General features: G+C 52.3%; 1 protein-coding gene across 10 annotated transcripts in view; it reads left to right on the top strand.

Annotated features, from left to right (window-relative positions):
• The window catches only part of CDIP1 (cell death inducing p53 target 1), a 40,291-nt gene extending 32,556 nt beyond the window's left edge, over positions 1–7,735 (top strand). For all 10 annotated transcript variants that reach the window (XM_065558718.1, XM_065558720.1, XM_065558722.1 and 7 more), the window contains 3 exons: positions 2,355–2,501; positions 3,280–3,541; positions 4,429–7,735. In XM_065558718.1, the coding sequence (XP_065414790.1) occupies positions 2,355–2,501; positions 3,280–3,541; positions 4,429–4,540 (521 nt within the window). In that variant the 3' untranslated portion in view covers positions 4,541–7,735. The remainder of the gene's footprint in view (positions 1–2,354; positions 2,502–3,279; positions 3,542–4,428) is intronic.
• The last annotated feature ends 4,920 nt before the right edge of the window (positions 7,736–12,655 follow it).

Raw genomic sequence — 12,655 nt, 5'->3', positions numbered from 1 at the left:
AAAGCAGGTTCATTCCTCTCTGTAGAGGAGCCCCTGCCTCTGGCTCCACGCAGACCACTCTCACCAGGGCCCTTGGCCAAATCTCGCTTCCTCTCCTCTGCTTGTGCTCCATGACCCAGCTGCTGCCTCAGTTGATTGCCCTCCTGCTGCCTGTCCCTTGTCTCTCTGGGCTTCCAAGTAACTCTGCTCTTCTAGGGGTTCTGACCCAAACTTTGGGAGCTTTCCCACCTCCTGCCTCTCAGCTGGTGTCTCTTGGGGATCCATCCTTGACTCCTCCTCCTGCCCCGGATGATCTCACCAGCTGTTGTGGCTCCACTGTACCCCCTCACAAATCTGCCTCTCATCTTCAGTACAGTCTTGTTTCTCTGTCTGTCTCTCCAGTGTCCCATCTTGAATGGCTTGCTGCCACCTTAGACCCAGCATGGCTAAAACAAAGTCCCTGAGGTCTCCCACTGGGCCTTCTCCCCTCCTGCTTCTCACAATACCAGCTCCTCCCATCCCATCCTCCCTTTTTCTCCCCTTACACCTAGGCCCTGCCCAAAATCTTGCCACCGCTGCACGGTGCTGTATAACGGATGAGCATGCAGCACAGTTCCTTGAGGTTTGTAGAAGGTCTCTATAGCCACAGGACCCCTCATGAACTGAAACAGCCAGAGAATTGTTCCAGTTCTGTATTTCTCTCCATACTGCCTCACTGCTCTCCTGACCACTTGGGGTTTGGTGGGCTCCAAGCCGGTCCCATTGCTCCTGCTGAAAAGGTACCAAGATATGCTTCCTCAAACTCCTGTCTCAAACCCATCTGGCTGTGCATTTACCTGCACCTCTTGTCTGGTAGGAGGGCATTAATCCCAGCATGCCAGGAGCCCTTTACCTTAAAGGGATAGTGATTGGCTGCTCACGAGTCTCCCAGAATTCCTTTCTGAAGATGCTTGGCCCCAGGATCACTGGAGTCAGGCTGGCTGCTCAGCATTCTTTGTACCTCCCAAAAAATCAGAGGAACGGCTAGTAGCAACTGGGTGGGATTTCTTAGCTCCTTAATGCAATGATGTGAATCGGCTTTGCGGGAACTTTACTGCACTTTGAGTATCAGCCCATGCCCTGGCATTGCCCCTGTGTTGAGCAAGGGGGAGAGCTGTGCTTCCCGGTAACTCTGCAGCTTGGTTTGAGCAGCGAGTGCCTGTCTATACTGGGGCATGGATCAGGTGCTCCCCAGGGTCCAAGGAGGCCCTTGAGACACCCAGCACCGGGATGCCTCTGCAGGCATGGCTGACACAATGCAGCACGCAGCACATTAGTCTGAGGCAGCGTGGCTGTGGCAGGTCTAAAATCCTAGTGCTCTAAGAGCAAAAGGAGCCAAGCTGCTGGTGGAGGCCTGCTGGGACCTGCTGTGCACCCCTGGGGTGGATGCATATATATTGGGACTCCATGGTCCCCAGTTCGTATCCATCTCGGAGCCTGGCTAGATGTGGAGATCCCAAAGGAGCACTGGGGCTGAAACCCGCCTGTCTCGCACAGCTGCAGCCAGAGGGGAGATGCAGGAGAGTCTGATATCGTGTGAGAGTATTGGCAGGCCAGTTCAGCTCCCAAATGGTCCTGCCCATCCCCCTCTCGTCCTGGCTGCTCCCCCAGCTGGCCAGACTGAATTGACTGTAGTTCATAGAGTCCATAGCGCTCTGCAACAGAACTCACCTCAGCCATGGCTCAGATGGTCGCAGAGCAGGGAGTGAGGCACTGAGCTGTCGGCTGGAACTGCAGGGGGCTGTTAGGCCAGTGCCCAAGCGAAATGCAGCTGGTCTCCAGCTAATGCCCCTTCCACAGTTTGGGCCTTTAATCCCCGTGCTCACGGATCTGCTCTAGGTTTGACGGGATCGGCACAGCACCTTTTGCCTGTGCAGGGGAATTCCAGTACTGGCTGGGAGGGAGGGGCGCCCCCTGCTGAAGTATGTTCACTGGAGATGAGTTGCTCCCGAACACGCTGGGTGTTAAAGCCCCCGAGCTGGGAAGGGGAGATGTTGGGGTTTCTCTGGCAGAGCTTGCTTGGCTGAGACACATTCCCAATTCCCTCTAGCACAGCACAGGGTTTCCAGTTTTGCTGGATTCTTCCCACTGGCACTGCCCTGTTGTGGGTGTGGCCCTCACTGCAATATTAAGTTGGTCTTCTCCACCTGGTTGGTCTCTGCCAGGCCCCCTTTAATATTGCACTCTATATGCTGGGGGCCTGGCTGCCACTGCAACCTGGCTTAGAACGCCTCAGCTCAGCTGTGCTTTGCCACTCGCTGCCTCGCCCCTCCACTCTCCCCAGCGACCTCCTTCCAGTCCAGCTAACCCTTCATGCCTTCTGCCTTTCCTTTCAGACGGAGTCTCCACTGCTGGAGTCCAGCCCCATGGGATGCCTGTGCCCCCTTCAGATTTTGGGCCACCCCCGTACGAGCCACCCCTGCAGCCGGGGTACATCCCCGCTCCCGTTTCTGCAGATGGCTCTATGCCCTACATGCCCCATGGTGAGTACTGGAGGGGCTGGGTAATGTGGAGAATGGCTTTCAGCAGGAGCTCCTATGAATGTGTGCCCCTTCCAGATGCCTTGTTTTGGTGCACTGAGGGGAGCCCAGAAATCTGACTGGGCTGTTGCCTGCTCTCCGCAGCAGCCTGGGCTTCTCACCATGCCAGCTGCCCTGCTAGTGAATACACAGTCGCTGCTCTCTGTGGCATGGCAGGATAGGCTCTGGTGTCCCGTGAGCCGGTGCCAGTTACTGTCAGGACCAGGCAGGCAAACACAGTGGCTGCTATGTACTCTCAGGAACTCCCAGAGCTGTGGTGCTGGGTTCTGTGCTGTGGGCAGAGGAGATGTTCACTGGGGTCTCCTAGCACCAAGGAAGGAGCCTCCGCTCCCGGGCCCCTGCAGCCTGCCTTTCCGGAGAGGCGTCGGTGGTAATCTGCGACTGACTCTGTGCGGTTCCTTTCTCCACAGTGCCCACTCTGCGCAGAGCCAGGTGCTGGGTTAGCAGTTACAGGGCTGCAGAGTCCTCGGTTGCACTCGCTGAGCTACAACGTAACTACGACTCATTGTACAGTACCCAGCTCAGTGGGGCCCTGATCCTGGCTGGCCCTAGGCATTACCATAATCCGTGTACTGACTGTCAGTGCTGAGCCCACAGAGCCAGCCAGCTGGGGAACACGGAGCAGCTGAGTGCTAACGTAGTCCCGCTGCTCAGAAACGCGGCATAGGAATCGCTTGTTAATGTGCCAAGACCTCTCACTGTGTGTATTTATCACTGGCAGGTTATTATCCACCCCCAGGACCTCACCCTCCCATGGGCTATTACCCGGCTGCGGGACATTACCCCTCTCCTGGTGGCCACACAGCAACTGTCATTGTACCATCGGGGGCAGCAACCACGGTCACCGTGCTGCAGGGAGAAATATTCCAGGGCAGCCCCGTGCAGACGGTGTGTCCTCACTGCCAGCAGGCCATCACCACCGCGATCACACATGAGATAGGGCTCATGAACTTCCTCCTCGGCTTCTTCTGCTGCTTTGTCGGGTACGTGCCGGGAGGAGGAGGAACTTTGCCATTCTCCAGTGCCTTCCACTCTGGTCGCTGATGGACTGGGGGAGGGAAGAACTAAAGGAGCAAGCAATGGACTTGCCCAAGTAGCACTGACCTCTCCTCTCCGTTAACTGGCTACTCATCCAGCTGGCTTTATCCCCTAGAGAGTCCCACACAGGACTGGGCCTTGAAGCCCCTCTCGCCTGCTGCTGGCGGAGGAGGAAATTGGACCAGGAGGTAGTGAGGCACCACGGGGACCCCAGGCTGCAGTGTGTGTGTGATTGTCCCTGTGTGGCTCTGCACCAACCCTTTGCCTCGTCTTCCATCTTAGCTGGGCTTGAGGCCAGTTGCTGGTGGGCCCTGGCCACTCCCTAGTACATCTGCTGCTCCAGAGGCTCTGGTGCTAGCAGGAAGCTGCCTCCACTGCACTCACTGTGGTGTCAGGAAAGCTCCTGTCATGGGGAGCATCTCTCTACAGAGCGATGGGACTGGTTTTTAGCTGGAAGGGGAATTTCCTGCAGGGCGTCCCTGCGCTTCCAAGTGTGAGCTTCCATCCAGCAGTGAGTGATGTTAAATCAGGTGTTTTGCTGTGTTCTTTAAATATGGACCCTTAAAAGGCTTTGCTCTTCTTAGCCTGTGGGAGGGGGAAGGGAGGAGGTATCTGTACTAGGCTCCAAAGGGATGCTAGGACTTACCAAGGAAGCCATTGGGGTTCAGTGGGAGCAGGTTTTACTGGGTGTCTGGAGTGGCAGCAGTGTCCCTGTTCTGGGGTGTGTGTGTAGTTAGTTGGCCAGGCTGTGAGGGGTGGAGTAGAGGCCCCCATGGTGCTTGCCATGCCCTGCCCCTGCTCACTTGGCTTTGATCTCTCCCTCTTTTTCCAGATGTGATCTGGGCTGCTGCTTGATTCCATGTTTAATAGACGACTTCAAGGATGTGACCCACACTTGTCCCAACTGCAAAGCCTACATCTACACGTACAAGCGCATGTGCTAACAGCACCCCCGGGAGCCACACTTGCTGGAATGACATCACCCCCTCCTCCACGCCGATCTACACATGCAGAATGCTCCTTTGCTTAGCCCTACGTTGGTAGTGTGTGTTTATTTTCCCTTCCATTTTAAAGAGCTTAGAAAGCTGTAGTAGAGCGACGGTACTCACACACTGACAAGGAAGCTGTAGGCCCACACTGAACAGCTAGAGCTGGTGTGTAGATGTGAGCTCTGACAGGTAGCTGGGCTAGGCTGTGAGATTCAATAGATGCAACACTCGCCTTGCCGTTCCAGCTGTCCCGTCTTGTTCTCACCCTTACGGCTGTTTGCAGAGGGCTTAGAACTAGGATTGCAAATGAGGCATCAGACTGCACAGAGACTTTCCCTTCCCGGATTATGTCTGCCCGTCAGAGCCACCTCTGGTGGTTTGTCCTACCTCACCTTCCTGCATCCCCCCCATCAGTCACTGTTGGTAGCCACTGTTAAAGGAGACAGTGATGTAAGGCAGACATCCTTCAACTGGCAGCATGCGGGGACAGCCATTCCAATGGGCTCTTGCCCAATTAGTGATAGACTGAGCCATTGCAATACGGGGGCGCTTTCCTTCCATTCCATGCAGGCAGCTCGCTTATTTCTCTAGAAGCTGTGAATATGCCGAGATGTCCCGTCTGCTCCCACAGGAACTGTAGGGTTGCTGGGGTACTCCTGTGCTCACCAGCTCTGTCTCTTTAAAGCAGACAGATCCTGTAGTTTAGTTGACTGTTGCAGTTCTCTACAAACCACAGATTCAAAGCAAGCGCATCCGTCCATCCCCAGGAAAGGGCAACCTATCTGCAGGAAGTGCAGTGCCTCTGACTGGTCGCTTTCTTTGGACGTCTAGACTCGCTCAGTTTCCCTGCTTTGTCTGTAGGCTAGCGACAAGGGGGGTGCACGTTGCTGGACTACGTGGTGTGAAAGGAAAGGTTTTATTTTAGGGCCAGTGTTCGTTCAGTTCTGTATGTTGTGCTTTTACATCTGGCTGTGCCATGCAGCTGAGCAAAGCTAACGTTTGTTTCCTGCCTTGGCGCCCAGCCAGCTCAGCCTTGCCCTGAAGGAGATGGGGAAGCAGCGGCTCTGTTTAGTTTGCAGGTGGCCAGGGGATGTTTTCTGTTTCTTTTGAAGTGCTTTGGGATCTTGGAGCCTCAGGTGACAGTCCCTGGCTGTATCTCCCTAGGTCTGGCTCTTCCATGGGTGTAACGGCTCCTGTAGCCCCGGGGTGATTACACACAGCAGCCCAGAGGCAGTGGGCATCTGCCACCTTGAGGCACAGATGAAGAGACAGGCCTTTACTTGCAGTGCGGGTGCAGACGTTAACCCACTAGTTCTGTATGGAAATTGGCAGTTACTAGACATTCCCATCCTCAATTGTAGTCTTGAGAAACTTGCATTACAAAGCCAGGGAGGGGGAACGGAGCAGTAGCTCCTGCCGTGAGTCTGCTGGAATCATGAAGCCACTTTTACCCTTTGGGTGCTGTAGACCCCACCTTATGCCTCTGGCATTGGGAACAGAGCCTGTGTCACTGAGGGATGTGAAAGCTCAGCCTGTGGGAGGGGGTGAGGGTTGGTTCTCTCTGGAACTCAGCATTAAGTAGCAATTTTTCCCTGCTCCCCACCCACCCCCACCCCCAAATCTAGTGGACAATGAGCTTGGGAAGAGAGCTAGAAAAATGGGCCTTATCTTTTTCCCATTCGTTCAGTGGAATTCAGGAGATTCGGGCCCTCTGTGCTCCGAGCTCCCACATGGACGAGCTGGAGCTGTCTAGTGTAAGATAATAGAAACTGTGTGTGCATTTGCATTTCCTTTGCCTTGACTTTCTAATAAGCTTTTACCTGGGACTCAGTGGTGTAGCCATTAGCCTTTGTCACCAGCGTCCTGGGTTCACATTGGTGGCCAATCACAAGTGCAGTGGGCTTGGTGACCTCACTGGATGTCTTGTCCAAATCCATCACCAAGTCGGCAGTCTCCAGTCAAGAGCACTCCCCTATCGGAGTAAGAGGTGGGGATGCAGTCTGGATGCCTGAGGAGTCCCCACACTCGTCCACCTTCATCACCCTTCGCTCTAGCCGATGCCGGCAGCCTCCCTCCCACCCCCTAATGAACCACCCGTCTATCGAACCCACGCAGTGCAGTGAAAGGGAAGGTGTATGGCTCTAGCTATTTCTGGCTGTGCCGGTCTCTCCCTAGACGTGTAGGTTTGCATCGTATGCCTTGTTCTTATTTTGTTCTGTTCATGTTTGTTTAATGTCTATGTTTGGGGGATAGAAAAACTGGTGAATCTCCCTCAATGCACTTTTTCACTGTGCTACCTAGGGCCTGACATTTCATTACTCCCCACTAATGGCAGTGCGTCCAAGTGTGTAGATAACTCAGCGCAGCACTGTAGGGGGGCTTGTTTTTAATTTAATTTAACTATATTATTATTAAATGGCCACCAGGTCGTAACTAACTTACCGGAAATGTGAATCCTCTACCCTTCAAGCCCAATCAGTTTTTGCATGAAAACGAAGAGTCACTGCCCAGAGGTCCATCGCTAATGGGTATGGTATGAATTATTCTATGCACGTGGTTCTGTTCTGGTTCCTTTTTTATACTAGGAAGAGGAAATGTAGATTTTGAGGGTTAAAACTAGCTGATGTTATTGAGATGCTGAGCCCAAGGCTATTCAGCGAGCCTTTGCTGAATCTCCATTTTTCAGTGGCTCTGTACTTCAGTTTATTCCAGCTGATGTAATCCTTTCTGGTTTGTGTGTCTTGAGTGCATGCCATCAAAACACAGTGAACATCTGCTCTCTCTCTGGTTGTCTGTCACCCCCCTCATTAAACTGGGTCAGATGTATACACGCGGGGGCTCTGGCCCTCCGGGTCATGAATGTGAAATGGTTGATTTTGTTCTTTAAGCTGATCGGTTAAAGAAACACAGCCCAAAGCGTGGTCCTGATTTTAAACTGCTCCAGTGCAAGGGTATTTGTACTCTGTATATTCAAGTAAACATTTTAAACCAACTGGAAGTCTTAAAATGAACTCCTTTGGGGTTGAGTTCTGACTTGTGGTTCAGGTGTCAGCTTTGTTTGATGTCAGGAGTGAATTATTCTGTGCTTAGAAAAGCAAACTGTTGGCGCTTTTACATAATGTTTGTATATAAATAAAAGACAGACCCTGATCTCACTGTGCTGCTCTTCTTTAAGCTCTGAGGTTTGGATGGCTCAAGGGAATGGTAGTGAGCCAGTCTTTCCAGGCTGAGGTATGTGGCACACACAGCCAGCCCAGGGCAGCATTGACCTGATGGCTGTTCAGTGGGTTTCAGCCCAGGCCTTGGCAGACAGATTTCCATGGTCACAGCCAGCACAGTTTCTTGGTTGGAGACCAAGAACTGAAAATTCTTGCCTTGCCTTGACAGGTCATGCCTGAGGCGCACTGGCATTGGGGAAGCTTGCAGTGCTGTCTGGGACTAAAACAAAGACTTCCCTCTAGGGCATCAATAATAGTTGTATGTGGCACACAAATTGTATGTGCAAATTGGACCCCTTCCCACATTGAAGTGGGGGGGAAAAGTTAAAACCGATTTAAAAACATGAAAAGGTCAAAGTGGCTTCATTAGAAGGCAAGGGGCTTTCACCAGAACTCTGGGGATGGGGTGGGGGAGAGGGTAGGAAACTTTCCTGGTGAGAATAGAGCCCATGCGAGCAGGCTGGGAAGGGGAGCTTTTTCTGTATGAGTTTTGATGGATAAGATCAATGATCACTTCCAGGGATCATTTTGAAAACCTATCACTAACTCACTCAAATGAATACGGAAATACAGATTGGTTACACATTCTGAAATCAAATCATATTGATACTTCATTATCTCTGAACTGACACAAGGGCAACTGGTAATTGAAATGTCAGAGAAAGTTGCAAATTGGTTGGAGGGAAAAATTGACAAATACTGACTGACTGCATGCTAGATTTAAATACATTCCTCCCTCCTAAAGTGGAAGGGGCAAATAAAATCCTACCTAAGGGAAAAGTAGAATCACTAATAAATGAGGGGAGTGAAATTTAATATGTGGAGAACAGATGAGCTACAGCACTGCTATTGGAGATTAGCAAGAATAAAAAAAAATTTCAGCAGCTGGGATTGAGATGCAACAAAGACCTTGTCAAGAATAAACGTGATAAGTGGGTGAGTATTTATTTGGATACTCTGGCAGCAATGAATTATCTGGTGTGGATCATCTGCATGCTGGGCTGTAAAGGGAATCTAATAAAACTTACTGAATGTCTGCCTATTGCTTCTCAGTCACGGAGAAGTGGGTAAGTAGCAGGGGCATGGAACCCACCCCACTCCCTAAGCTTCAGAGCTGAAGTGCCAGACTGAGCACAAATGTCTACATAGCTATTTTTAGTTCTGTAGTGAGAGTCCTGTGTGCCCAAATCCATAGACATGGCCTCTGAAACTCTCCTTGAACAAGGAGATTATGCCTGTGCTCTGCTGGGACCAATCCTGCACAGACTGGACTAAATCCCAGCAGTTGGAAACTGATTCAATATATTACTCATTGAATCTAATGCTCTGACTTGCAGTGGGGCTTGCACTAAGTGTGAATAACAAAGAAAGCAGTTCTTTCACTGGGAAATATTCCAGCCTCTGACATGGGCCAGCATGGTGTCAGGCACAGACTGGGCAATACTTCATGGCTATACGATGTTGCGGAGAATGCTGTAGCTCAATGATGGCTGTCTTTGAAGGCTGTAGCTTCCCTTGAGACTGAGGTTAAATGCTGCATGTTAGTGGAAGAGCAGTGGCCCTGGCAGCATGACCTGAACCAACACCCCTCTGCTAAAGGAATGAAGACCTCTTCCGCAGTTATCACTAGAGAACCTGAATGAGCTTCTGCACGTGGTGGTGTCCAACTTGGGAGATGAACATTTGCCACTGCTGGCACCTGACCAAACACCTGAAGAATTAGCTGTTTCCTAAGCTGGATGGGACTAGGCTAGATGGCTGTGTGCTTCACCTGCTAGCCTAGCCTGGACAGCATCCTCCCTGCTACAGGCATGGAGAAACTGCCCATCCTCTGCCTTCCCTCACTCAAACATTTAACAGCCTGGCTAACAGCTGCGGTAGTGTCAGCTATGACAGCTGACTTCAGCATGCAATGGCTGCTTTAGCCCAAGTATCGGGGGTAGCCATGTTAGTCTGTATCTACAAAAACAACAAGGAGTCTGGTGGCACCTTCAGATGCATCTGAAGAAGTGAGGTTTTTACCCACAAAAGCTTATGCCCAAATAAATCTGTTAGTCTTTAAGGTGCCACCAGACTCCTTGTTGTTTTTGCTTTAGCTCAGGGGCCTTGAGGCTTACTGTTACCCAAAATTGGGCCAGCTAGTAAGCTTAGGGAGGACTAATGACCCACCAGAATTTGGCAGAAAGCAGCATGTTTATTATACCGATAGCTAAGCTCAAAAGAAGATGGGGGGGGGGGGGAGAGAAGGAGGGTCACACTCACATTCACATACTCATGCTCCCAGGACAGGCATGGCACTGGAGAGGTCAGGATTCTTCAAGGTAAGTGTCCCAGAGCACAGCAATGGACGGTGCGATGAAGGTAAGTCTTCCTGAGGCACAATGGAATGCAATGCTGCAAACCACTGGCCAGGCGGTCACAGGAGGTGCTTGTGAGTGCACTGCTGAGCACATGGCCCCTTCCCCTTTTAAGGACCTGCTCCCCATGGCCTGTGCCTAGAGATGATTTGGCCGCATCTGGTTCATCACACTCCACCTCGGGCAGTGTCCATGCACTGGGTGTGTGAGCGCTGCCTAATTAGAGTCCCCGATGCCTTGTCTACCTGGAAGCTCTTCTGATCTTCCAGCTGTTCAAGCAGCCCATTCATTCCACGGGCATTCTGGGAGGGAGGGGGAAAGCCACTTCACAGGTATTCGAAGAGGAAGAGGAGACATGAGGCAGGGGGAGGGAAAGAGAAGTGTAACAGACCTTTTGAGCATACAGATCACGGGTGCTCCTACAACACTTACAAGGGATGAGTTAACTACCATCCCAGCTAGTGCAGTATTGTGTGTGACTTTTCAGTCTCCCCTCAGAAGAGGCCTGCAGAACTCACTGAATGAACAGCTGTTTGAGGGGCTGAGTTTGAACCACCCCCTGCTTTTTTAGCTCCAGTTCACTGATCATTCCAACCCTCCCCTCCTCTAAGCTGCAGCAGCCTATGGAAAGGAGGTTTCCTCCTGTGAGTAGTCCCCATTTTGTACAAACTGCACTTGGTGAATAGTAATATACCCAGCCCCCTCAATCTTCTGCCACAGACCATGGTGGGGTCAGCAGCCATGGTCCTGGACATACACCTCCAGCAGCAACTGGGCACTAGGAGATGGCTATACAAAAAATGCAAGTAGCCACTTTTGTCTCTACAGTGACTGCACAGGGCTGGAGCTGTGGGGGGCTACAGCTGTTGGAGGGGAGATACAAGCAGTTAAGCACCAGGGAGCACAGCTGCTAAGGGCTTAGGCCTAGGACAGCTGCAGTTCACATGTCATTTGGGACAAATACAGATTTTGGTGCTTAAATTGGGGTACATTGTCAGGGCTGGATTAACCTTTTGTAGGCCCCCATGGGGGCAATGGAGCACGATGGGAGGGAGGTCAGTTCCCTGGAGTGAGGGGCCAGCTAGAGACAAAGGGGGATGGTAGGGGTGGCCCTGCTTCACCCAATGCAAGGGCACAATTTACAAACTGACAGTTGCCAGATGCACAGTGGCCAGCCTGGCCCTGTGCTCCCAGCATGCCCCTTCCTTGTGGGGGCAGGCCCATACCACACCACACAGCCTCCCCTGCCCAACTCCCTAGGGCCTGAGTCCCCCTGGACCCACTATTCCCAGGACCACCTCCCCAAGACCCACCAACAAATGCACAGCACTCTGCATTCCACCCCTGCCCATAGCCCCACCACACAGAACCCCACCCCCTAGTGCACCAACACACACACACCTTTCCTGCCCCTTCACAGCCTGGCACCCCTTCTCCCAAGCCCTGCCTTCCAGCCACACTCACGGGCCTTGCTGGGAGGTGACTGTGTCTGCTGGGCTGATCTGGCAGCACAGCCAGTGCTGGTCCCAGGACCAGGAATCACTCCAGCCCCTGGGGAGTGGCATGATCAGCCAGGCCAGGACCTGCCCCTGCCAGGGTCCCTCAAGAGGCACTTGCATGGAGGGGCCCAGCCAAGCCCTCCACCCCCCCACCCCCACCCGACACTGGCCAGGCTTCTGCACCAGTCCCAGGCAGCTCAGCTCTGGGGAGACAGGTGGGGGCTGGGGCCCTACAGGTGGTGGGAAGCAGAGACTGCCCAGAGCCAGAGGTGCACTGAGGGCCAGCTGGCAGGCAGGCCAAGAGCAGCAAGTGGTGGGCAGGGGGAACTAGTGGGGGCTTGGGGCACAATGCAAACAGAGCAGGCTGGGGCCCCTTCTTAGCATGGACCCAGCTCCAAGGAGCCATTGTAAACCTGGTACTGTAACATTGTTGCCCTCCTGCAGAGATACCCCCACAGCTCTGCCTTGTTTTAAAGGGGCTGATGAGCCTGAAGTATGAAAGCCAGCTCCCTCATGGAATCCAGCCATCAGCACAAATGAGAGTGCAGCCCTTATAAGGAAGAGGTAGTTTCCACAGACTTGACTGGGCTGTGCAGCCACCTCTGCTGGCTGGATTCTGAAATGCAGGCCAGCAGCTTACAGCAAAGCTACTAAGCATTAACCCACCTTGTCAGCACCAGAGCCACTTTGTCCCCATAGACCAGGGGTCAGCAACCTTTCAGAAGTGGTGTGCCAAGTCTTCATTTATTCACTCTAATTTAAGGATTCGTGTGCCAGTAATACATGTTAATGTTTCCAGAAGGTCTCTTTCTATAAGTCTACAATATAGAACTGAACTATTGTTGTATGTAAAGTAAATAAGGTTTTTAAAATGTTTAAGAAGTTTCATTTAAAATTAAATTGAAATGCAGAGCCCCATCCCCCCCCCCAGACCAGTGGCCAGGCAGTATGAGTGCCACTGAAAATCAGCTCATGTGCCACAGGTTGGCAACCCCT

Source organism: Chrysemys picta, chromosome 10 (genome assembly GCF_011386835.1).
Source record: "Chrysemys picta bellii isolate R12L10 chromosome 10, ASM1138683v2, whole genome shotgun sequence".
Classification (NCBI taxonomy): Eukaryota; Metazoa; Chordata; order Testudines; family Emydidae; genus Chrysemys; species Chrysemys picta.
Note: the sequence above shows the minus strand (reverse complement) of the source record. Positions and strands in the feature narration are given on the sequence as shown.